Below are 26,276 nucleotides of genomic sequence, written 5' to 3' on the forward strand. Positions count from 1 at the left end.
GTATTTAGTTAATATTTCCTTTGTTGATTTAGTAGGATTTAATAAAATTATTATGTTAAGAATTTAATAAAATTATTATATTAAGAATTTAATAAAATTGTGATGTTAAGAATATTTAATAGAATTTATTAGGTTTCTTATAAGATTTAATAATTATGTTAAGAACTGAAACTTAGTCTAAGAATTTAAGTTTTATGAATTATTTTGAAATAGTTGAGTATTAATCTAAATTATAAATAAGTATTTTAAGTAATTTAGATACCAGGATTTATTGAATTGTTTAACACTATCTTTTAGATTGTAGATTTAATTAAGTAGGATATTAGTACTTTTGTGATTTTCAAACCAATTTAGTGATAGTTATTATTTCATATAGGTCTCAAGTTACGAAGTGTTATTCAAGAAGAAACGCAGCGAGGTAAGTAATTTGATCACAAGTTTAGGATCATCATAGTTCAGTTTATAGATAATTAGTATTCAAGCCAGTTCATTTCCAGCCAATTATTTATGCACCACTCATGTCATATGCAAACATGTAATCCAGCATAGCATATTATTTTCTTATTCCGCATCATGTTTAAATTCTGAAATTATAATTATGTATGTATTATGTCATGCATCTCATGTGTATTAGACACGTAAGCCATCTTAAATTCAAGTGAAAGATAAGATCAGATCAGTTAATAAGATGACCATTCAGATGCATGGTACCAATGCAGTTCAGTTTCAGGGTGGATGTGCAAGCCACGAACTCAGTCGTGGTCCACCATAGTATGCCAGAATACTATCAGCGGCTCTCCTTGCGGCCGCGAGATGTGAGGCCGGTGCACAACCTCATGCACAGGGTTAAGTGTGTTGGCCAATTAGATAAATCAGATCAGTCAGATTAATCAGTCAGATCAGTCAATTAATTCAGTTAAACAGTCATGCATAGCACAAGCATCAGTATGAATAGTCATGATTTTAAACTCTCAGCATGAAAGTTTTTATGAAAACCTTATATTTAGTATGTTTACATTGTGATTTATTCCTTGCTGAGTCTTCGACTTATTTTTGTTTATTTTCATATTTTAAATCACTCAGGTGATGATGATGAATACGAGCAGGCAGACCAGGAGTAGAAGGAGCATTAAATTTTTGTTCAGACTTTCTAAAATAAAACATGTTTTTATGACATGAGTTTCGTTCAGTTTATTTCATTTAATGTTTTTGGAAGACTTTTTATTAGACCTTTTCTAAAAAATAAATTGCTGATTTCATTTATGAAATTTGAGATCTCTTGCCGAATTTTATTTTTATGAAAAGTACGTGACACTCCTAGCCTACGGGAAGGGGGTGTTACAATTTCCCTTCATGTGTCAACAAACTTCTACTAAACCTGATTTACACTCTTTCAAGGTTCGAGCCCTTCCTTAGCAGCTTCAACTTGTAGCTTCCATACCTCTGTTGGCTATTATATCTCCTAGTACACCTGCCTCTCACAATCTGCCTTCCTTGTGTAGTACTTACCTCTCTTCATTTTTGGAATCTTTTCCAGAATCCCTTGCGCCCGAACCTCCTACTGCTTCGCAATTGATGTTCCAAATGTCTCTTAGCCGTGTCCACTAGCAACTGCACCAAATCCGGATCACAAAATATTTCATACCCATCCCATGGTTACTCGAACTCAAACAGGCAAGCTTAAGCCAAAAGTGTTTCTCTCCTCTAGGCATCTGATCCCTGCTTGTTTTGTAAATGACTTTGCTACTCAACCAAAAGAACGTAGAGCATATAAACAAGCACTTCATGATCCAAACTGGCAGCAGGCCATGCAAGAAGAAATATATGCGCTTCATGCAAACAGGACGTGGACTTTGGTGCCCCGACGTTTAGACATGAATCTTGTCAGTAGCAAATGGGTATTTAAAATTAAAACTAGAGCCGATGGTTCTCTTGAATGGTATAAAGCCCACCTTGTGGCTCCTGGTTTTACTCAACTCCAGGGCTTGGACCGTGATGAAACTTTTAGCCTCGTGGTTAAATCTGGCACTATTAGATTAATACTTACTTTGGCATTATCTCAAGGATGGGCTCTCAAACAATTTGATGTCAACAATACTTTTCTCCATGGTGATTTACAAGAACATGTCTACCTATCTCAACCATCTAGTTTTGAGGATACCTCTCACCTGGATTACGTTTGCCAACTTCACAAAGCATTATATGGTTTGAAGTAGGCTTCACGGGCATGGTATATGAAATTTAGTACCCATATTCAACAAATGGGCTTTCAAAGGTGTCCCTATGATCAGTCCCTCTTCTATCGCCGCAATGGTACTAACTTTCTGTTACTATATCATCATAACTAGGAGCTTTACTTCTCACAATTGCATGTTCATTTCCCATTTATCCTCCACCTTTAACATGAAGGACCTGGGTGATGTTAATTATTTTTAGGCCTTCAAGTTGCTTGTGATAAGTCCACCATCACCCCTACTCAAACACATTACTTGCTTTCTCTACTCCAGAAATTTGGTTTAGATGGTACTAAACCTATGTCAATGCTGATGGCTTCTGGGACTTCATTGACAGCTACTAATGGTGTTCTTTTAACTGATCCTACTATTTTTCGACAACTTGTAGGCTTTCTTCAATATCTTACATTAACTCGTCCTGATATTTCCTAAGCCGTTCATCATGTTTGTCAGTTAATGCAACATCCCCGAGACACCCATCTCACTGTTGTTAAGAGGATCTTCCACTACCTCAAAGGAACCATTAATCTTGGTCTCCATTTCATTTGGGCTCCCATCACTACTCTTCGTAGCTATTGTGATGCCGATTCGACCGGATCCAAGGATGATCGTCGTTCAACCACTAATTTTGCTATCTTCATGGCCAATAACTCGTTATCTTGGGAAGCCAAAAAACAAGCTACTATCTCACGTTCAACAGCTGAAGCTGAATATCGTGCACTCGCTACAACTATAGTTGAACTTATATGGTTCCTGAATCTCCTTCAGAGCATTGGGTATTCAACTTCTACTCCTACATTGTATTGTGATAACATCAATGCAATCAACATGGCCAAAAATCTTGTTTTCTACGAGTCAATTATCATCACGAATAACTTGTTACAAGTATTCGTTGTTTTTAGTGACTTTTAATACGGCAGGATTTAATAATAGAATTAAATTTAAATTATCTTTTAAATAAAGTACTTGTGTAGGCTTGAAAGTAAAAGGATTCGTATGTTATTGTAAGGATGACATGCATGCGACCATTCATCACATATATATGGATATACCACCCTTGAAAGTAATAGCCGGAGGCTATTATCCTATCAAAAAATTGACATCTCCATAACCAATAGGCAATAACCATCCAGCTTGCTTTTCACTTTTTCCATTCGATCGGCTTATCTTATCATGATATCCAATGTTGCAAGCAGAAATATATAGGAATTCTTTTGGCCCCGGGCGGCCGGGCCCCTCCCTTTACACAAAGAACCGTGTATTATTGGTTTTCCAACATGGCTTACTCTAAAAATGGGTAGTGATTGTAACATTTTCTAACCCACCCGAAGGCCTAGAATTCATGGAAAAGAAGCTTGTCTCTGAGCAAACATACGCATGTGCAGTGTTTGCCCAACTTCATGCAATGCACCACACATACACTCCACTCCTTTTCCATTCATAATCGTTCTTTTTCACCAAAATCTCTTTGTCAAAAGCATGTTCTTTCCGAAACTTCTCTCTCCCCCCCCCCCCCCCCCACACACACACAAGTACATTTTCTTGGATTGAAAGAGCAAGATAGGATTGACCAGCCAACATGGCTTACGTTGGTCTTTCGCTTTTATGATTCATCAGTGGAATGAAGATTAATACTTTTCCATTCTTTCTTTATCATATATTCTGCTCCCGGAGAGAGGGAGAGAGACAGAGAGATCTAGTTAGATATGGGGATGAGTTGGGGGCTTGAAGCTAGGCAGTAGATCAAGGAGGTGCTAGATTATCTTACTATTTCCTTAGCGTAGTGGACAATTTAGGGGTTGTTTGGATACAAGAAGTCTCTCAACTCATCTCATTTCATCTCATCTAATTATGATTACAATTTTTTTAAACTCATACACAAAATATAATAAACAATTCAATTTTTTCAAATCACAAAAAAAAAAAATAATATTCTAATAATATTTTATTCAACTTTCAACTTTCATATCTTTTTATCTCATTTAGAGTACTCTTCTACTCTGCTTTTAAATGAAAGGCCCTTTCGTAATGCAAGGATAGCTTTCTCTCTTCTTCTTCTTCTTTTTTTTTTTTTCTCTCTCTGTCTGTCTCTCTCTTTTAGCATTGAGATCACATGCATGGCCAGGAATGCCACACAAGGGCTGGCTAAAGGTGATCAGCCTCGTCAGTGCAACTTTTCTGTTTGAAGATCAGAATTAAATCAAAGCCATGCAAGTAGACATGAGCCCGGCCTGCATGGGTCCCCAGCTTAAACACCTTCTGCACTGATTCAAAGCTTAATATATATTATGCGTCAGCATTGTAAAAACATCTAACCAGACCCATGATAAGTGGAATATTAAATGACATGGATTTCTTTCTTTTATATAGAAGGTGGTTCTGATCTTTATCTACCTATATCTGCTTTACTGTCGACCCTCAAATTCAAAACAGGAAGAATATTCTTACTCTCCGGCCCTCATCAATGTCATCATACTAAGCCGTGCCGTTATAGGTAATGTAATGGACTTTTCCTCTTGTCAAAGTAGACGGAACGCATGCAGCTGGATAAGGCATATTTCAACCATGTAGAAACGCATTTTTACAGGCCTTTTTTCTCTCTCTCTTCTTCTCTCCTTTTTGGATTTTCTTCTGGTTCACTTTCTGCGGATTTTGCCGAAATACCATCTGGCAATCCACTTGATATTGGACTCAAACACTAGCTGAATTGTACCTGAATAAAAACATGCATGACAGAAATTTGAACTACTGCATGGCTGGTGTACAACATCATGCATGTACGTACGATATATAGCTACTAATTATATATATATATATATATATATATATATATATATTACTTGCTCAATGCTTGATTTTGCTTTCATCATGTGATCAACTGAGTACTAGGAGTACTAAAGGCCGTACTGATCATGTAATTATGTACACCTTATTCGTTTGTATTATACGTTTCAATCGTTTGTTACATATCTATATATATATATATATATATATATTATATCCTTTGTCATTGCTCGGGTTATAATCAAGGTGTATAATATATATATATATATATATATATATATATATATTATACACCTTCATAATTACATACATTAATATATTATCATATTTCATGCACCCATCAAATTAAGCAAGAATATTTTTGTTGGTTCCTTCCCCGCGCGCGCCATGTTTCAACTTGGAGTTTGATGGAGGGTGTACGTAAACTCAAGTACTTAAATCTCAAGATCTGTTCCTCACGAAAACCATCAACATCAAGCATTCATGGTCAAGAATATGTGTCAAATTAATGCACCTGGATGTTTCTTTTTCCAAGTCGTAAATTTCCTCGATGGCCACCATGCATGCACATGAATTCCATTTTCCCCATGCGCCATATTAATACAAAACTTATTTTCAACCCTACACGAAGTTTGCGCATTAGCTGATGTGTTGCTTCATCATCGAGTGGGCCGGGAAGGAGAGAAAAAGGTTTCAATATAATCAGGATAAGGACATACTAATTAATATTAACGTCTCATCATTCCCACGTAATATTCTAGTTCCTTATCCACTTACCAAACACCATATATGCAACCTTTTTCCCTCTTTATTTGGCCAAATTACGCAAGTTATCTTTGAATTCTCCTATCGAAACACTAGATGTCGCACACCTTATTTGTCTGTCCTCGTCAAAAGGACTCTTACAACTTTATTCTACTTGACCAACGATGACTCCTTTTCCTTCCCTTTATTTATTTCTATCTTGAATATCTATGATTCACACGTACATGAGTACTACGCGCGCAGCTAGCTGTCCTCCTATAGATTATTTACTTATGCTTATAAATAAATCATCACCATTCCACCATGCTAATTTTCTCGCCCTCATTCGATTATAATTATCACTAGAAACCCGATAATTACACACATATATATATATATATAATTTTGTTAATTAGTTATGCTTTTTAAAGCGTCCCTTTAGACTGTTGCCGTATCTATTAATTTTCATCGTTTTCCTTCCTTAATTTCCTTTTACGTACGTGTGTAATTTGTATGTTCCTAATTATAGAACATCTGTTTTACAATTTACATGCATGACTAGCTTATCCTTTCTGGTTTAGTGGTAATATTAGCTAGGTTAACCACTTTCAATTAAATGCAGCCAGCAATACTACGTACTCAGAGTTGCCAGTACTAATTAAGAATATGGGCAGTTAATTGCTATGTTCATCATGAATAGTGATAGTGTGATCGTGAACAAAAAGATCAAGGAAAAAAAAAAAAACTTTCTTTAGATCAACATAGCTTTAAAAAAAGGGTACTATATAATTACGATGAGAAACTTTCTTTGCCAAAACTTTAGAAAAAAGAACCCATGTTTTTAATATCTGCAGGATCTTAAATGTAAGATTAGGGAGTACGTAAAGTAATTCTAGTATAGCCTTCTTATATATATATATATATATATATATATATATATATATATATATAAATTCAAATCTACAAATTAAATTGATATACTGTTAGAAAAATTAAATAATAAAAAGAGTCGAATATCACAAAGTACTATGTGGTTATCGATTTTACCTTTTTTTTGTTGTATTAAATGGAAAATTAGTAATATTGGGATCGAGTACGAACAACGCATGCATAATTCTATCCGAATAACGTCCCACTAACAAAACTTGAAAATTATTTAATCAACGCTTGATACTTTTTTCACACCCTTATAATGTCACTCTTACCAACGCTTTATAGGGCTTGCACTTGTGCCCTATATTAATGCACGCATATATAATAGTTATTAATATACAGGCAAATTAATTATATATATACGTACAGGCAATAAATCATGTTAACATAAAGTTAATTATGAGATATTAAGATCAGTTCCTACAAAAATTAAACAGAAGATCGATCATGACTACTACTGCGACATATGTTTATATATGTTGCAAATTACCATCAACTGATCATGATCAGTACTTGTAGATCATTAATTAGCATTTCTCTAAAACTTTATTGACAGGAACATCTAGATGATATTCTACAATTTAGAGGGTAATTTACCCCTGATGATCAGCTCTATTTCCTTTTAAATAGAAGCAACGTCTACGTCCTAGCTAGTTATATGCATGTCCCTGCAAATTGCACTAGAAATAGAAAATACTAAAATAGCAACGTACAATTATTTAGATTAAAGTGGCATCTCTTTTCAACAGGCTAGCTAGGGATCAGGCCGGTTACACAATTTAAAAAGTTATTGTACATACCTTAATTTTTGGGATCCTCCACTTGCTTACTCCTGGCCTTAATATTAAACCAACCGGTGGGATTTCCCTTTACTTTAGAATGAAGAAAGTGGCCGCCGGGGCATTATAGTCACGCAAATTAATTGGAATAGTTGGAGTGTGTTTGAAGAAGATATTCCAGTTGAAAAGAAGCTATTTAATGATCGACGAGAATATAAGAATCCAAAGTCATTTAAAACCTCTTTAGAGGTCAGAGCCAAAAGCCAAGATTGCCAAGGCAAGCTAAAACCGCGCGCGCGTCATACCCTCCAAATTACAGACTTCAAACAAGAAAAGAAAGGAATACATAGCACCATATATATCTGTTTCCATATATAATTATATCTCCCCTGATCTCTCTTTCTCAGCTTAACATTCTTCGGTCTAGATTTCTCTCAATGGCAAATTTTAGTTGCAGAATCTCTGCCATGATCCGTATTCTTCTCGTGGTTTCTCTCTACTTCTTAGGTACCTGATCTTCGCTTTTATTTGTTGGGTACTTGTTTTTCGCTTTTGTGTTTGGTAATATTAGTTCCTAGTCAACAGAGATTGCTCTATATAAATATATATATATATATATATATATATTTATTGTGGCTCAGGAACCCGTTTTCATAATTTCATTCGACTTTTTCTCATCAATAATTGCGATGCACTTACAGTTCTCATTGCTCGATCGTGTTTATTTCTACTTTCCATGCACAGACTTCGGCTTTTTACGAGAAGTGACATCACTTGGCATCAATTATGGTCAACTGGGCGATAATTTGCTACCACCCGAGAAAGTCCTCGATCTGTTAAGCTCCCTTCGACTCACGAAAGCAAGAATTTACGATACAAATCCTCAGATTTTGACAGCATTCGCCAACTCCAATGTAGACCTCATTGTCACTGTCGAAAACGAAATGCTAGCTCAGTTAATGGACCACCAACAAGCCCTTCAGTGGGTCAGCTCCCATATCAAGCCTTACTTCCCTGCAACAAGAATCACCGGGATAGCAGTAGGAAACGAGATCTTCACCGGGGCCGATACGACCGGCCTAATGTCGTATCTTGTTCCGGCCATGGTCAGCATCCATGATGCTCTAGTTCAATTAGGTCTAGACACGCACATTCATGTCTCTACGCCCAATTCTCTAGCCGTTCTTGCCGAGTCATATCCACCTTCCGCCGGGAGTTTCAAAACCGAGGTATATGAAACCATGTCACAGGTGCTACAATTCTTGTCGAGCACCAAAGCACCCTTTTGGATCAATGCCTATCCGTATTTTGCTTATAAGGATAACCCAAACAAGATTCCTTTGGACTATGTGCTTTTTAATCCTAACTCAGGAATGGTCGATCCTTATACCCATTTACACTATGACAACATGCTCTATGCTCAAGTAGATGCAGTCAATTTTGCTATTGCTAGAATGGGGTATCGTGGAATAGAGGTTAGGGTCTCGGAAACTGGGTGGCCGTCGAAAGGTGATCCCAGTGAAGTTGGTGCAACGATGGAGAATGCGGCTGTTTACAACAGGAACTTGATGAGAAGGCAATTGCAGAACGAAGGGACACCTTTCAGTCCTAACATGCGGCTCGAAGTTTATCTGTTTGCTTTGTTCAATGAGGATTTGAAGCCAGGACAGACTTCTGAGAGGAATTATGGTCTATATCGGCCTGATGGAACCATGTGTTACAATGTTGGCCCCTCTGCCCTAACAAGTAGTACTAGTACTTCAACTTCAACAAGTACTTCAACTTCAACGAGTACTTCCATTTCTCTTACTTCCTCTGCCACGAAGGTAAAGCCATAGGTTCATTTTTTTATCATCTTTATTCACTTTGTTATTTGCTTATAAAATATTAATATAGAACAACTCTGGAAATTGTATATAATATATACACGCATATATATAGCAATAGGAAAAGTGTATCTGTGCAATGAGCTTTTGTACATATTTCGTTACAGATCATGTGTTATTTATAAATTTCATGTACTTCGATGAATAGTGACAATCTAGTTATTTTCTTTTTATTCTTTTTTTTTTGTTTAAATTTTCCCCTCTTTAAATGGAATTTACTGTGAAACAGGCCGCAACTATGGAATATCAAAGCTTGGTGTACTCGCTGTTTGTGTATTTGCTGACCTCCCATGTTTTTATGAGATCAAGACCATTTTAAGGAATGAGATCAGTTACGTTGATGCAAATATCCCTTTTTTGGTAAGAAAAAAAGGGTTTCGTGCACAGCTAGTTGAAATATAGAGACCCTTTAAACGTACACTTTCAAGCCTCATGACGTTAAAGACCTCTAATTATGATGAACTCTCTCAAAGGTAACTCAATCATGCATCCAACAAACATTTCGAGCCAAAAATGGGCCATAGCTAGCCTTCATCAATAATATCAGACGGTTATAATGAGTTCCTACTTTACGAATCGAACCACAAAAAATCAGGCATCCGTTAAAGACCATGCAGCAAGTGATGAGCAAGTCATGATCGAGATTCGAGACGGTCATATCTTTGTCGTTTTAGTGCAATATGATCTAGATTTATTCGATCTTCAACTTACTTTGTCATTTAATAATTAGGATATATATGTGTATGTAAAAATTTAGTTGTTGTTAAGGTTATTTCCGTTTATCGCAAAGAGAATTGTATGTTGTAAGCTGAGGGAATTAGCGTAGTAATCACAAAAACTTCATCATATTCATGAAATTAAAGGAAAGTTCTCTACTTTGGGACGTGGAATATTCCACATGCAAGTACTGTTCTCACAATATATATATATATATATATATATATATATATATATAATGCGTGAAGATTTCTTATGCTAGCTTGCTTAATTTCCCAGTAGTCTCTCAAGCTCGACCGATCTTTCTCACTCTAGAAAACCAAGTAGAATAATAAAGCTCATTGAAAAATATATTAATGGATGTAATCAAAGTCTAAAGTGGAAGAGGGTTTTAGGCTTTGTTTGGTTCTTTTTGTTATCCTCGGGCGGACAATGGGGCGGCCCAGCTGCTTTATTCCCTGGCCATAACCGTCAGCATTGGTCATTGCGCGCCAACACTTTTGCAAAGGAGCTTTTTTAAGGCTTGCCTTTTTCTTTCTTTCTGTGCATAAGAGACACTGTTAGCTCAGCCTTAATTAGTAGAACCTGATGCGGGTTGGTCTACCTGTTTGACATCATGCAACGTGGTGCACATGCTGCCCATCACTTTTATGGGATCCCTTCCCACTAAGAAAAGTAGCCATTTTGAGGTTAATGCCATATCAGATTTTATAAGGGTGGAATATTATTTATGTAGTCTTCTTAATCTTTTACTGCAATTTAATATATATATATATATATATATATATAGATAGATAGCTAGCTAGCTATGTTTCCATTTATTTCCTTTGCATTTGATACCTGCATATAAAATAGGAGAGACAAATTTTCAATCAATTCTGATCTATTCGAATTGAATGATCCAAAATATATACACATTAATTAGTGGACTTAATCTGTAACATTTTATGTTGTTCCAAACATGCAAGTTAAGGCCGCTTTTAACTAGACCGTGTAAGTTCCACTTGGATATTTAATATTATGTCTTTCTTGAATTAATTGGAGGATCAAATCCGAGTAGAAAGTTATAAGAAGAGATCGATCTAAGTCTCAGCCTATAAAGTTGTTTCATGAATAGGCTGGATATTCAACTTGCCATGACTTTAACAGACTAATATAAGGCTGTAAACAAAGCTGCCAGATGTTTGCGACTAAACATGACTAGATAGACGAAAGTGTCGTTTCCATGAGCATGCAGTGTTTTGGATTCATTTGTAGGCGTGGGGCATGGCTTAATTTGTAGCTTTATGAAATTGATATCATGGCACTTTTGTCTGTGCCAGAGGCATCTTCATGATCAAGTCAACTAGTTCACTTCAGGTGTGTGTGTATATATATATATATAGACCCGGTCTCATTGAACTGATCTTGAAGGAGAAGAATATCACGTTGGGGGTGGTTTCTATATTAGGGGCAGCTAGCCTTGCAGGCAGAGTACCATAAAATCTAATAATTACAAGGATTGACATGTGATTGGTCATGATCACACATGTAAACAATAATGTAATTAATAAACATTAATTTCACTCTTTTTTTATAGTAACTTTTAATTGGCCACACTTCAATTTGTGAAGCCTATATATGTAATAAAACTTAGTACTTAATTCCAACATTATGTGGGAAATAAAACTTTCCGACAGGACGCATTAATATTGGTGATTTATAAGATGTTGACATGGAAATGGATCAACTGATATCACTGCAGGTTACCAAGCCAAACACCAAAAAAAAAAAAAAAAAAAAAAAAAAAGTAGGGAAAAGTGCATGGGGGGAGATGAATAGTCATGATGAAAGATATCATCATCATGTTCATGTGCTTCAAAATAATTTAGACCTGAGTTGAATAATGTCCACATCGTGTACCTCTGTGGGTTCTTCTCCTGTAGGCAATATCGACGATGTAACATTTACGAAGATCATGTCTTCCTTTAGTACTACATATAAGTACATATATAGATCAGAGAGCGAAAGAGTAGTTACGTACACCAATCGAGTTGGATGATCGATTTTCATCAGCCGGCCGAGTTATTACGTGGTCCATGGATCTTATATATGATGTAGCCAAATCTGTTTGTGAAAAATGATCATTAGAACTCTGATCTCCAACATCTCCTCTAGCCTTAAACCCCCACACCTCCCTTGATCCATTCCCCTTTTTGTGCTGCTATTTGTGTTTGGGATTCACAGCTCCCGCTTTCTGTTATCTTTTATTTTTAATATAATACCAGTATGGGAAAAGCTTCTATGCCCTCTACGTTTGACCTCCCAACTTGACTGCTGGTGCTGGTCAATTTTTTATTTTTTATTATTTTTATTTTTATTTTTTACTTAGTGATTAAGGAAGTGATTTTAAGTGTATTGGTGTATTTTTTTATTTTTTAAAAATATTTAAATATATTAAAAAAGTGTGAAAAGAAAAAAAGAAAAAAAAAGGCGCCTAGGCAGTAGAGTAGCTTTACCCTACTAGTATTAATTACTAATTAGGAAAATAATCGTTGTGTATGAACTTTAGTTACATCTATTTTTGTTGCAACAAAGCGATACTAGTCATGATGATGTTGTATATATATAAGTGACACCTTTAATCATGGAAAGGTAAATATGGGTCTCCTATACAAGTTTTAGAAAGTATATATGAGGTTAAAACTTAAAAGGTAGCTGGAATTATGACAATATTATTTTTCCTAATCATGCTTATGTATTTGGTAAACAGTTCTTCTATACCAAAACCCTCGAGGCTTCACATCAGATTTTTGTCTTTCTTTATTTTTAGAAAAGAAGATATATATATAAAATTGGAAGAAAAAAATAAAAGTGGTAAAAATAGTGATGAGTTTTGCCCTAAATATCATACTCCAACTGCTGTGAAGTTGTCATTCACCCTTTGATCTCAAGCCGTCCACTTAGACATTTCTTTTTTGAAGTTTTGACGTTAACTTTAACTGAACTCTTTACTTTAGTCACATGGGTTTTATTTTTAAAGCAAATTTGTTACTATCTTTGCGATTAAGTGACAAAGTAACACAATGTTATTTAAAATGTTGATGTGCATTTTAACGTCATGTGCCATTACGTTATTGTTCTTGATGTGATAAGTGCATATGACTTCTTTTTTTATTTTTTGTTTGTTAAAGTAATGCTACTTATAATTATATCACTAACATACGTAACACTCAAGTGATATTATTACTGTGGAACTTCACATACCACAAAGATGATCCCCTCATTTGATATAAATTAAGACTTAATTAGGGGTTCCAAATTAACTTGCATATTATCATCACATGCGCACAATAATGTTGTAATTATATAAGCTCAAATTAACTTGTTTGTTAGACACACACACGTGTGTGTGTGTATATATATATATATATATATATATATATATATATATATAAATATATTTCCCCACATGCAAGGCACGTATGCCCAATTGGAGGAATAAAAAAAACTCAACCAGAATATCAAATCCCTTTGTAAACAACAATAACAATTCATCTAAAGAATTGTCAAAATTAAATAAAATCTTTCAACTAGAAGTATGCATTATCATCTTATAACGACAAGCATTAAGACTAGGGGAAGATCCATAAAAAGTTAAGTTAGGATCATAGAATTGATGTTCCTCATTTCGCATGAGCCAAATTCAATAAAACTTCTAGATTCTTTAGCATAAATATCCAATGGAAATGAGCTATTCCCCCAACTAACAATTCCACAACATTTTGGCTTGGAGCAATCAGTAAACAATTCTATTTTGAAGTTGAGGGATTTCATGATCACTACTTGCAAATAATTGTTTACTACATAGCTTTAGCTTCATGAAAAAATAGGTCAAATAAGCATATTTGTGAAAATGATATCTACTACTTTGCTCAGGCAACACTGCTACCAACCCAAACCACAAATACTTCAATACAAATCACCAAAACCCAAGCTAGCATTTTTCTTTTTAGAAGCAATTGAAACTTTTATGAAAAACATGAAAGGCAGAGCCAAAGCTCACATGTAGTACACATGAGGAAAAATTAACTAATAATAAGAGAAGAGACTAGAAAATACTTAGAAGAGTGGCAGTGTCCTACACAGATTCTCACACTCCACCTTAAGTGTCGCATCTGGAGTGGGTCTGCAGAATGGGCTACGACTCAGTAAGTCATATCGTTTGAACCTAGATGTATGGCTTAACATCATGTGGAAGATCCTCATCCAAGGAAAGACCGAGGAGTTGGCAGGCTGTAAGGAGGTGCAAACCATGCCCTGACTATCTGTCTCTGTCATCCTGCAGTATAACAGTTGAGGTTAAAGGATTCCTATTCAAGCATACCTCAGGTCAAAATTTACTCCTCACCACCATGAACACCAAGGTTGTAGGATTTGACACTTTTAGTGATTTATATGCAGCAGATCCTTCATTCAAGAAGATATTTCGAGAGGTAATTGATGGCCAACGAAGTGATTTTGTTTTACGTAATGGTTATTTATTTCATGGATTACAGTTGTGCATCACAGATTGTTCACTAAGGCAGCAAATTATTAGTGAACTTCATAAAGAGGGCCACTTTGGGGGATACAAGAATTTGGCCTTGATCTCATCTGATTACTATTGGCCTAAGTTGACCAGTGATGCAATTGGTTACGTAGAGCGATTCTTTGTGTGCCAGCAGTCCAAGGGAGTTCTCACGAATGTGAGTCTGTACACTCCCTTGCATGTTCCTAAAGCCCATTGGTTCGATGTCAATATAGACTTTATGTTGGGCTTACCCTGAACCCAACGGGCTGTGGATTCTATCTTGGTAGTGGTTGACAGGTTCTCCAAGATGGCTCATTTTGTCGCTTGTAGGAAAATAATGGATGCCAGATAGATGGCTCATCTGTATTTCAAAGAGATTGTTTGTGAAGCCTAGCCCATGCGAAGCCCAAGACTGATTTGGAAGTGGATTTTTTTTTCTTTTAGTGTGTGTCTATAGGCAGTGGGCCAACCCATGTGGGAGCCCATCTTAAGATGGGAAGCCCATCCCCTCAATCTATTGAAACGGTGTCGTTTTGTAAGGAAGGTTGAAACCCTAAAATTATTTTCTCCTCCCTTATTTCCCCTCCTGCGCCACCTCCATTCTCTTTCTCTTTTCTCTTTTCTCCCCTGCATCCCAAACCTTAACGTTGCATCCTCTCCCACCGTCCGACCACCATAGCCCTTCCTTGCCAATAAGCTCCTCCGCCCCATCTCCCACTTTCTTCCTCTGTTCATCTCTCTCTCTCTCTCTCTATACCCACATTAAGCTTCCCGTTGGGCTGTGCTCACAGTTGCGAAACTAGCCCCATCATGCCGACCGCCCCTCCCTTGCAGCTTGTGTGGTTTCAATAGCCTTGCAAAGAGACCCCATTGACCATCTCCACCTTTGATTTCTTGGCCCTATCTCGCTGTCTTCTCTCTTCTCCCCCTCAGCTTTAGCATAGCCACCAACATCCATCGCCATCTGTCCTCAAGAACGGGCAGATCTACCATGGATCTCTGCTAACCCTTCCCTTTAAATCTGCCAGTCTCCATTTTCTTTCTCAAATTTGTCAGACCTCTATCTCTCTCATAGCTTTTCCAATGCCGGTTGCCCGCATCCCAACAGTAGATGTGGTGGGCTCTCGATCTCGACCTCCATACCTCAGGTCTCTCTCTCTCTCTCTCTCTCTCTCTCTCTCTCTCTCTCTCTCTTTCTCTCTCTCTCTCTCCTCTTACTCTGTCTCTTTTCTAGGGTTTCGTCATGCTCTGTCGCCCACAAGAGCTCACTGGTGGTCATCCGACCACCCCCACACCCTCTTCCCTCTACTCAACCTCTTTCCCCCATCTCAGATCCACCCAACCCAAACCAAGATCCCTCTTCCACTTAGGGTTGCGCCACCACCAACCATCGAGAGTCTCCCTTCCTCCACCCTCTATTTACGTCGAACCTACTATCCTTAAGTTTTTCCCTAGCCATAGCCCCATTAATTTGTATAGATCTACCTTCGTCGCGCCACCACCATTGCCACCACCTTTCGATGCTCACGCACGCACACTCACGGGATCTCTTAGACGGCACGAGCAATCATCCAGAATTTCCGTAACATGTTGTAAGTAAAACTCTAGATTGACCCTCAGATTACTAACACTGGAAAACTGTGTTCTATTGCAGTCTGGTTGTGGTTGGCTAAGTGGCCGAGGCCCTGTGGAAGTGTTAGGATATAATATCGTGGTTGTTGTAGGAAGTGTTGACCGAGGGCCAGATGGAATGTTGGGAATTGCGTGTAGTTGTGGAAAACCTGATTCTTTGAAATTGTGAAAAATGTGAAATCCGTGATGTTTGTTGTATTGTGCTATTGCCATGTCATCCAATAATTTTCTATCATGCATCTGCATTTTTAATTGTTATTGCTTGTCGTGATATTATTATTGTGCTCTATTCTATGGTTGTGTTGTGAAACCGGTAAATTGTGATTTTGGTGTCAAAGGATTAAAATAATATTTTGTGGGTGTGTGCGTATCACGACCCTAAGCCGAGATGAGATATTATTTCGGTGGAACTCCTCTAGTCACTCGAGAGCGTGTAAAACTGAGTGACGCCCCCTGGGCTGTCGTCAAGCGACAATAGGCTCTGCATCAAATATTCCAGGACTTAGAATCCTCATGATCAATTAGCTCAACCACAATAGCATTAGCAGGGTGTTCTATTAAATTCTTTACATTGGCAGAATTGAGCCAAAGAGAACATGAAATCTACTAAAATGAGCATGAAATTTCAAATGACACCTCTAACCCAAGCATGCAATGACGTCTCCTAGAGCAAATCTTAATGGCTACAATTAAACTCCAACAAAACAACTACATTGCAAGACTAATCCAAATACATATGCATAACACAACAGCATATCATAAACATATGCATAAAATAAACCCAAATAAAAAAATTGTTTGTAATATTAGAGTATATAAAGAAATCGAACCCGTAAGAATGGTAGCCACAACCGGAGCACAATATATATGTTGGGAGGAAAAAGGTTTAAGAAAGAACCTGTGCAACACATGGACCATAATAGATGAGTTTTCCAATCAAATAAAAACATGATGCAACACATTGCTCTCAATTATGTGTTAACATTGTGTTTTCTATGCCTTTGGGCCAGGTTCTAGTAACTCAGGTTTTCAGAAGTACTTGGGCCTGCGAGAATAGAGAATAAGGCAACTAGGAGAGGACGGCCTTAAGACCGATGAGTCTCCGATACCAAAGTCAGTAAATTCTCTTGGAAGTTTGTAAATAAGTGAGAGAATCTAGGGATCAGAGAGAGTTTTTCGTACCTGAATTGCTATTTATACCATGAGTCTAGGGGGACAGATCGTGTCTGCCCCCATGAAGTCTATGTCCTTCCTACTGTTCCTTTTCAGAGTCTTTTAATGTAGTGTAGCTTTACGACGACGTTATTAATGTGGTACCACACCGGTGTAACTCTGGTAGTGGTGTCATTAATGCGGAGTGGTTTTTCAATTTGCCTCACTTCGCTGGCGTTCTTGGAGGTCCGTTGATGCCTCCCATATCAGAAGATCGAGGGTTCCCCGTACTTTCCACCCATTATGCGGGCAAGTACTCAAGAGCTAGATACTATTCGAGGGCTTTCCAGGTCGGTGAGTCCTATCCCATGCAGCACGTTCTCTCATACAGGTAGCGTCCAGAGTAGCCTATACTCATGGGCCGGGTTGAAAATTCTACTTGTTTTGGACTGGGCTTTCAGTTCTTGTCCCCTTAATTGCCCTTCTTAGGCCCGCTGAGACAGGGAGGAAATCCCCTTACAATATGGATGAGTTTTCAAGATTTAAAATAGGAAAAATTTGGAGGAAAAGATCAATGATCGAAGCCAAGCTAGACAGATCGCCAATGAATGACATTCATATGCAATACAAAATAGTTGAACAAAATGCTATAGTGCTTTTGGAAAGAGTAAAACCACAAGAAAACACATAACATAAATATTTTTTATTTTTCACATATATAAATAATGCCCTCAGGGTGCAAACAAAGAATTCCAAATCAACAATTACTTCGAATCAAAGATGAATGTTTAAACCTAAATGTAGAGACCCCTACCTCAAACAAGCAATTTAATAACAAGTAATACATGAAAATAAATGGACCCCAAGAATCATTCCTTTAAAATGGATCTAAGAGAACCATTGCAAAGAAATAGAAAAAATGAAGTCCCTCAAAGCCAAATGGTTTAACTTATTAGCCTAGTTAGATTCAGCCAAAAGAGACTGGCCTGTAGGCTGCAAAACAAAAAGATAAGCCAAAACCAAATCTTCTATTTAACGTTCTTGATTATAATTCATTATCTATGGGATGTTAGTTGACATAATTTCCTTTTTAATGTGCTTCCGGTGTTGGGAGCCCACAGTGACATCGAGCTCAAGTAGTTTGGTCTCTAAAGCTGTACAAAATATTGTTAACTACTACAAAACAATCATTTATGATTTATCTATAGGATTATTGAAGATAAACATCGTATTGTTTGCATTTTTTTAAGGATTTGTTTTTTTCTCTCTTTTTAGTTCAAATATTTTTATATTGGTGGCTTTAATGTTCAGCTTCTTGTGTGCTTTTAAATGTTCTGCTTGATTCCATGACCCTTCTTTTTTCCTTTGTTTTCTCGCTTTCCTGGGGGTATAGGCTGGGTGCTAGATGATCGAGATGTGTAACACTACTTTGTATGTTCATTCGGCTTCTCAGGTGGTCCTTTTTTCCTCATTTAAAATTATTCTTATATTGTTCATTGCTTGATTGGTCCAAATATTAGATTACATAATGAAGCTGCAGGTCCTCATCCACCCATAATGGCTACATGTCGTTTAGAAGAAATACTGAAGTCTGAAGAAGGATGACCAGCTACGCTACACTTCCTTTTTATTATGTTGATTATTCTTTTCATTATATTTGTACATATTTCCATATTAAGATGCCTTCTGTTTTTAGTATGTAAATCGGTTAGTTTGTTAGGAAATATGTGTATAAGTTGCTATTTGTATCGTGCATAGTATTCATTGAATAGAAGAGCAATTTCCAGAATTCCATGCCCCATGCTCTCTGAGCACTCTCGTCCCTTTCCTCTGTTCTGTTACATGGTATCAGCAGCCTGAAAGCACCCACCCATGGAAGGTTCTCTGGAAAGCTCAGCCGATTCATCTTCAACCTATTCCACGAACCACTCTGACCATATAACCCTTTTTCCTACCAACCATTTGACAAAATACCTAAACCTAATAGACCCAAGCAACCCGTTTCGATTGGACAACGACGACAACCCTGCGGTGATTTTAGTCACTGATTTACTTACCTCCGATAACTATGCAACTTGGTCGCGTGCTATGTGGTGTTCTCTTCATGACAAAAAAAAAAATTGGGATTTATCACTGGTACTATCCCTCAACCCACCAAACCAGAGGACCCTCTTATTGAGATCTGGGAACGTTGCAACGAAAAAGTTGTTTCGTGGCTACAAAACTCCATCAGCCCAGCCATCAAGTCCAGCATGGTGTTCGTTGACGTTGCTCATGACACATGGCTCGATTTTCAGGATAGATTTTCTCATCAAAACGAGCTTCGCATCTACTAGCTCAAGCAGACCCTCACTCGACTCCTCCAAGAGAATGATTCTGTAAGTATTTATTATGGTAAACTTAAGAAGCTTTGGGATGAACTATTTATTTACGATTTGCTTCCTCTTTGCACTTGTGACTCTCTGAAATCACTTGTTGACTGATACCAACGTGATTGTATTTTTCAATTCCTCATGAGATTGAACGACACTTATTCCCCTTATCGGGATCAGATCATACTCTTGGATCCATTGCCTCCCATCACAAAAGTTTTCTCACTTATCCATCAGCAGGAATGCCAACAACTACTCCTTCCAACTTCAAACCTCTCCCCTGATTCCATGGCTTTTGCCATCAAAAGGCCCTTCTACTTTACCCCTAAACCATCACTTCAATCCAAACCAAACCAAAAAACACTGTAAAATAACTGGACATTCTTTTGAGAATTGTTTCAAAGCTGGTAATGCTAAGCCCCCTGTGTGTTCTCACTGTAATTTATCTGGACATACAATGGAGAAATGTTACAAGTTGAATGGGTACCCACCAGGCCATAAATTTTACAATAAAACCCCAAATCATGTTGTGTTTGCCACTCATACTACTCCAAGTCCTATTTCTGACCTTGCGGATCTCAGTGATGATCGAATTGGTTTAACTAAGTCCCAATACTAACAATTAATGGCCCTACTCCAGCTGAGGGAGCCTCCCATTACTGCTCAGCCATCAGCTAATCAGATTCAGTCCAACATTCATTCAGCTTCGACTTCTAAGCTTTCTGGTATTTCTTTTTGCTTATCCACATCCACACATAAATCATTGCACACACGAGACACTCCTTGGATTTTAGACACTGGTGCAACAAACTATATGGTCTGCTTCATCTCCTCTCTCACAAAGATCATTGCACAGGTTTCTTATTCTGTCAAACTACCAAATGGGACTGAAGTCCCTGTCACTCATATAGGATGTGTCCAACTCACACCCTCAATTTTTCTCACAGACGTTTTATGTGTCCCTTCTTTTCAATTTAATCTTTTTTCAGCAAAAAAATTGGCTTCTACACTAACCTGTTGCCTAGTTTTCTTATTTGATTTTTGTCTCATCCTGGACCTTTTATCTTGGATAACGACTGGGAAGGGTGAAATGAGAAATAGTCTCTACTACCTGCTTAGAACTACAGTCTCTCCTTCAACTCTAGCTACCATTCTCTCGCATTTTTTCCTTGCCAAATCTTCAATTTCTGCATCTGTTTTGAGTCCTGTTAGTGTCACTGACCTATGGCATTGTCGCCTAGGTCATATTTCATTTCCTGTTTTGCATTTAATTTCAAATCCTATTGTAAAACAGAATATTACCTCTAATGAAAAGCCTTGTTGCATTTGTCCATTGGCCAAGTAACATCGACTTCCATTTTCTCACAGCATACACAAAACCTCAAAACCCTTTGAAATAGTGCACTGTGATCTATAGGGATCATGTTCGACTCCTGCTTATGATGGTTCTAAATTTTTTCTTACCTTAGTGGATGATTTCACTAGAAGTACATGGTTGTACCTTCTCAAAAATAAATTAGAAACAAGAAAAACCATTGAAGCTTTCTCTAATCTTGTTGAGACTTAATTTGAACTGAAAATCAAAATATTGAGAACTGACAATGGCAGTGAATTCCTCATGACAGATTTTTTTAACTCCAAATGAATTGTGCATCACATCACTTATGTTGCCACTCCTCAACAAAATGGAATTGTTGAGAGAAAGCAGCAACACATACTTAATGTGGCTCGTGCTTTAAAACTCTAAGCCGGTCTCTCACTAGAATATTGGAATGATTTTGTGTTGACGGCAACCTACTTAATAAATAGAACCCTTAGTCCACTCCTCAAGAATAAAACTCCTTTTGAACTTTTATTCCACACTCCACCCACCTATTCTCACCTCAAAATTTTCGATTCCCTCTATTTTGCTTCTACCCTTTCCCATGGTAGAAAAAAAATTTGATCCCCGAGGTCGCATGTGCATTTTTCTTGTTTACCACTTTGGTACCAAAGGGTATAAACTATTTAACATTGAGTCCAAAACCATTTTCATTTCTCGGGATGTAATTTCCCATGAGTCAATATTCCCTTTTCAATCCTTGCCCATTCCTATTTCCACCACATCCTCAAATCCCAGCCCTGTTTTCTCCCAACCTTTATCTAATAATATTGATTTTCCCACTCCAACTCCACCCTCCAATTCCACTACCCTCCCAGAAATCATATCACTATCTCTACCCACTACATCCTCTCATACGTCTCCCATCAATTATCCTCCCTCTCCACCCCTCCCATGTTCATCTAATACTCTACCACTTCGCAAATCTACTAGATCAAGAAGAGCTCTCCAGTACTTGCAAGACTTTCACTGTGACCAGGCCTCATTTTCAACTTCAGATTAATCGTTATCCAAGGTTTCTGCACCTCCTCATGGTAATCCCTATTCACTATCAAATTTTATTTCTTACCAGAAATTTTCACCTACTTTTAGTGCCTTCTCCACCTCTATTTCCACTGTGTTTGAACCTCAAACCTACAAGCAAGCCGTGGCACACCCTGGCTAGTGTCAGACCATGAATAATGAGCTGGAAGCTTTAGAATAGAACTGAACTTGGATTATCACTGATTTACCTCCTGGAAAAGATGCCATTGACTGCAAGTATGTCTACAAAACTAAGTTTAATTCTGATGGGTCAGTTGAGAGATTAAAAGCTAGATTTGTTGTCAAAGGTTTTACACAACAAGAGGGCATAGATTACACAGAGACATTTTTTCCGGTAGCTAAACTTGTGACAGTTCGGGTTTTGCTCTCGGTGTCAACCATCCAAGAATGGTTTCTTCATCAATTTGACGTTAACAACGCCTTTCTCCATGGTGACTTAGAAAAGGAGAATTACATGCGCAAATCCTGGGGATACAACAAATGAGGATCTCAACAAGTATGCAAGTTACTTAAGAGCCTTTACGGCCTTAAGTAAGCATCACGACAGTGGTACTCAAAATTCTCCTCCTCTTTTATTGCCTTTGGTTTTCAGCAATCTAGAGCCAACTATAGCCTTTTTGCCAAGCTTGATGGTACTGCATTTACTGCCTTGCTAATCTTTGTAGATGATATTATGTGGCTGGAAATTGTCCCATAACTATCACAGCTCTCAAATATTTCCTTAATAGCCAATTTAAGATCAAGGATCTTAGTTCTTTACACTATTTTCTTGGCTTGGAAATTGCCCGATCTTCTAAAGGAATTCACCTAGGCCAACGCAAGTATGCATTGGATATTTTGGCTGACTGAGGAACCCTTGGCAGCAAACCCACCAAACTGTCCATTGATCATAATTTTAAATTGAGCAAGGATTCTAGCGATCCCATTTCAGATCCAAGCTCTTATAAGAGGCTCATTGGTCGCTTATTGTATCTCACCCTCACTCGGCCTGATTTGTGCTATGTTGTGCAACTCCTTAGTCAGTTTATAGACAACCCAAGGACTTAACATTCAGCCATTGCTCACAAAGTGTTGAGATACATCAAAGCTGCCCCAGGACAAGGTATTTTGCTGCCATCTACCTCTCAACTTCAGCTCAAAGCCTATTGTGACTTGGATTGGGCTTCATGCCTCGACACTCGTCGATCTACTATAGGATATTGTATCCTTCTTATTAATTCACTTGTTTCTTGGAAAACAAAAAAACAAACTGTAGTATCTTGTTCATCGGCTGAAGCCGAGTACCGTTCCATAGCCTCAACTTGTTCCAAACTCACTTGGTTCCGTTACTTGCTTTCTGATCTTAAAATTCCACATCCACAAGCTGCAATACTTTATTGTGACAACCAAGCCTCTCTACACATAGCTGCCAATCCGGTCTTCCATGAACGGACTAAGCATATCGAGTTGGATTGTCACCTAATAAGGGATAAAATTCAAGAAGGAGTTGTCACCACAGCTCATATTGCATCCCAATACCAGCTAGCTGACATCTTTACAAAGGCATTGCCTTCTTATCTTCTACAAAGACATTTATCCAAGATAGGAATAGTGAATCTCTATTCTCCATCTTGCGGGGGGCTATTACATAATGAAGTTGCAGGTCGTCATCCACCCGTAACAGTTACATGTCGTTTAGAAGAAATACTGAAGTCTGAAGAAGGATGACCAGCTACGCTACACTTCCTTTTTATTATGTTGATTATTCTTTTCATTATTATTTGTACATATTTCCATATTAAGATGGCTTCTGTTTTTAGTATGTAAATTGGTTAGTTTGTTAGGAAATATGTGTATAAGTTGATGCTTGTATCGTGCACAGTATTCATTGAATAGAAGAGCACTTTCCAGAATTCCATGTCCCATGCTCTCTGAGCACTCTCGTCCCTTTCCTCTGTTTTGTTACAGACAATTAAGCCGTTAAAAAATAGTTGGTCTATACATATTTTTTCTTGTTTTGATTTTCTCATTTTCGATATAAGGTTTTTTGCTGTGAATTCAAAAGCTCCAAAATGAGGACTGAGGGGTGAAGTTGGTCAAGAAAGAACAGAAAAATTAATTCAACTCTGAAAGCGATCGATTCCATTTCTTGTTCAAATTGATTGTTCTATACATACTGACATTTATCAGTAAAAAACGCAAGAAAACATCGGCTCTCATGCGTCAAAGATAGACCAAACGATTTATATCCCAAAGGTATGGAGGATTCGTGCTCTTTTCATGGTTATGACTTCCCTTATTGTTTAAATATAATTGTCTTTCTTGTTTTAGCTAGGAGGTTAACTTATGGAAACTCAAGGATGATTTCAACCAGCTTCATGGAATCATAGCACCAGGTAGTACGTGTTTTCGTTATGTATAAGAATTTTAATTAGAACTCCATGTATTTATTAATTAGAGTTTCATCATCTTTTGCTGTAGGAATACTTTATGGTGTGTCTAGTACTGTAATTTCCTATTGTGTATGATTCTGGATTGGACAAAAGATTTGGTAGAACAGTATTAGACATAAAAGTAATAACTTCTGATAATAATTAATGCTACTTTAATTTAATTGGTTGCCTCATGCAAATATTGTACAAGCTCATGTTGTGCATATTAAGGCTGAATTTCTTAAATTTTCAAAAGATTTTCTATCTGGAAAACCATTGAGGATGTGTGCAATGATCATTGAAATGAGTAATACATATATATCAAATGTTTTGCCTTTTTCTATAATTTCTACGTAGTTTTGTTTTGATCTTAATTCATTAATTCACTAAAATGAGAGAGTTAATATCTTTCTGTTTGTATATTATAAATTGGTTTTGCAATATTCTATTAATGCTGTGAGTTGAAGTTTGGATCATTTTGTCTTCTTAATTTTTTGTTGAATTTAGTAGCCTAGCTAGCTATGTGATACGTTACGTTAATGTTTTGCCAAAGATGAATAGAAGAGTCGAAGACCGGCGCCCCCAATGCCCATTAATGCTATTGCACCAGCAACTAAATGTTTAATCTGCCAATAACAACTCTTAACAGTCACAATAATGTGTACAAAAATATGATAAAGCATGGATATTATCCATTTGCTATCTCAATAAAATTTTGATAAAGCAAAAATCATGAATGCAATTCTCACTTGAACTTCCGGCAGTTGCAAGCCATGCAGTTTGAGATGACACATGAACCTTGAGTTTTGGTCTTCAATAAAGCTAGTCTGCCGCCCCAACTATACCGCTCAGTGTAACCACTTGTCAATTTTTTTTTTTAACTTAGTGATTAAGAAAGTGATTTTAAGTGTATTGATGTATTTTTTTTATTTTTTTAAAATATTAAAAAATTACAAAAAAATGTAAATAAAAAAATTGGATAAAAAAAAAACACTAGTTTTGCACTAGCGGTCACTTGCAGCGGTAATTAAGCTGCAAGCGGCACGCTAGTGCTACTCTTTGGTCTTAGATATTTTGTTGCTAGTCCACCGTCAACACCAAAAGCATATGCCAAAGTTTAGCCATTGATCTGTACCAAGCATTGATATATACATTGCAAGATGGAACAAAATGTACACCTTGATCACCACCAACTAATTAACAATTTATAGCTAAATACCACTGTTATTTAGTCAAGTGATTAATCCCAATATGCCATTTCCTTGAATTCGCATCAAGACTATGTAGTAGACTATGAATTAAAAAGGTGGAAATTCAAAAGTTCCTTCTATCATGTTTTATTGAAAGAGGCAATTTACACACCCACGTGTTCTTGTTGAACCAAGCCCAAGCATTAAACAAGCTCTACATGATTTTCGACAACTCAATCTTAAATAAGGCTAATCCCAACGTACTGACAAATGCTACTAATTAAATCTCAGGTATCTTGCAGGAAAAACAAAATCAGATATATATTTTTAAGAAGGACAACTTTCAAAGGCCGCTTGAATCATACCGCAAAAACTTGCGACACAATTTTTCCATCGGGCCAATCCAAAAACCCACCATCTCTATTAGAAAATTAATACATGATCAATTGATCAATAAGGTGAAAG

At 37.1% G+C, this 26,276-nt stretch overlaps 2 protein-coding genes and 1 long non-coding RNA gene across 4 annotated transcripts; 2 read left to right on the forward strand and 1 right to left on the reverse strand.

Moving 5' to 3' along the window:
• Positions 1 to 2,690: 2,690 nt before the first annotated feature.
• On the forward strand, positions 2,691 to 3,146 carry LOC121265687 (uncharacterized mitochondrial protein AtMg00810-like). Its single transcript, XM_041169374.1, has one exon. The coding sequence runs from the start codon at positions 2,691 to 2,693 to the stop codon at positions 3,144 to 3,146; it is 456 nt and encodes a 151-aa protein (XP_041025308.1).
• A 4,540-nt stretch (positions 3,147 to 7,686) lies between these two features.
• Positions 7,687 to 10,245, forward strand: LOC121264084 (glucan endo-1,3-beta-glucosidase 14). The gene is made up of 3 exons (XM_041167130.1): positions 7,687 to 7,981; positions 8,219 to 9,300; positions 9,590 to 10,245. The coding sequence occupies exons 1-3, from the start codon at positions 7,912 to 7,914 to the stop codon at positions 9,677 to 9,679; spliced, it is 1,242 nt and encodes a 413-aa protein (XP_041023064.1). The 5' UTR covers positions 7,687 to 7,911; the 3' UTR covers positions 9,680 to 10,245.
• Positions 10,246 to 11,651: 1,406 nt separating this feature from the next.
• On the reverse strand, positions 11,652 to 18,930 carry LOC121266490. 2 transcript variants are annotated; one of them, XR_005940814.1, is made up of 4 exons: positions 17,444 to 18,930; positions 17,092 to 17,159; positions 12,101 to 12,320; positions 11,652 to 11,996 (listed from the first exon to the last, which is right to left on the reverse strand). It is a non-coding gene; the product is annotated as an uncharacterized LOC121266490 (long non-coding RNA). The 2 variants fall into 2 exon arrangements; XR_005940813.1 differs by having other exon boundaries at positions 17,092 to 18,930.
• Positions 18,931 to 26,276: the final 7,346 nt, after the last annotated feature.

Source organism: Juglans microcarpa x Juglans regia, chromosome 5D (genome assembly GCF_004785595.1).
Source record: "Juglans microcarpa x Juglans regia isolate MS1-56 chromosome 5D, Jm3101_v1.0, whole genome shotgun sequence".
Lineage (NCBI taxonomy): Eukaryota > Viridiplantae > Streptophyta > Magnoliopsida > Fagales > Juglandaceae > Juglans > Juglans microcarpa x Juglans regia.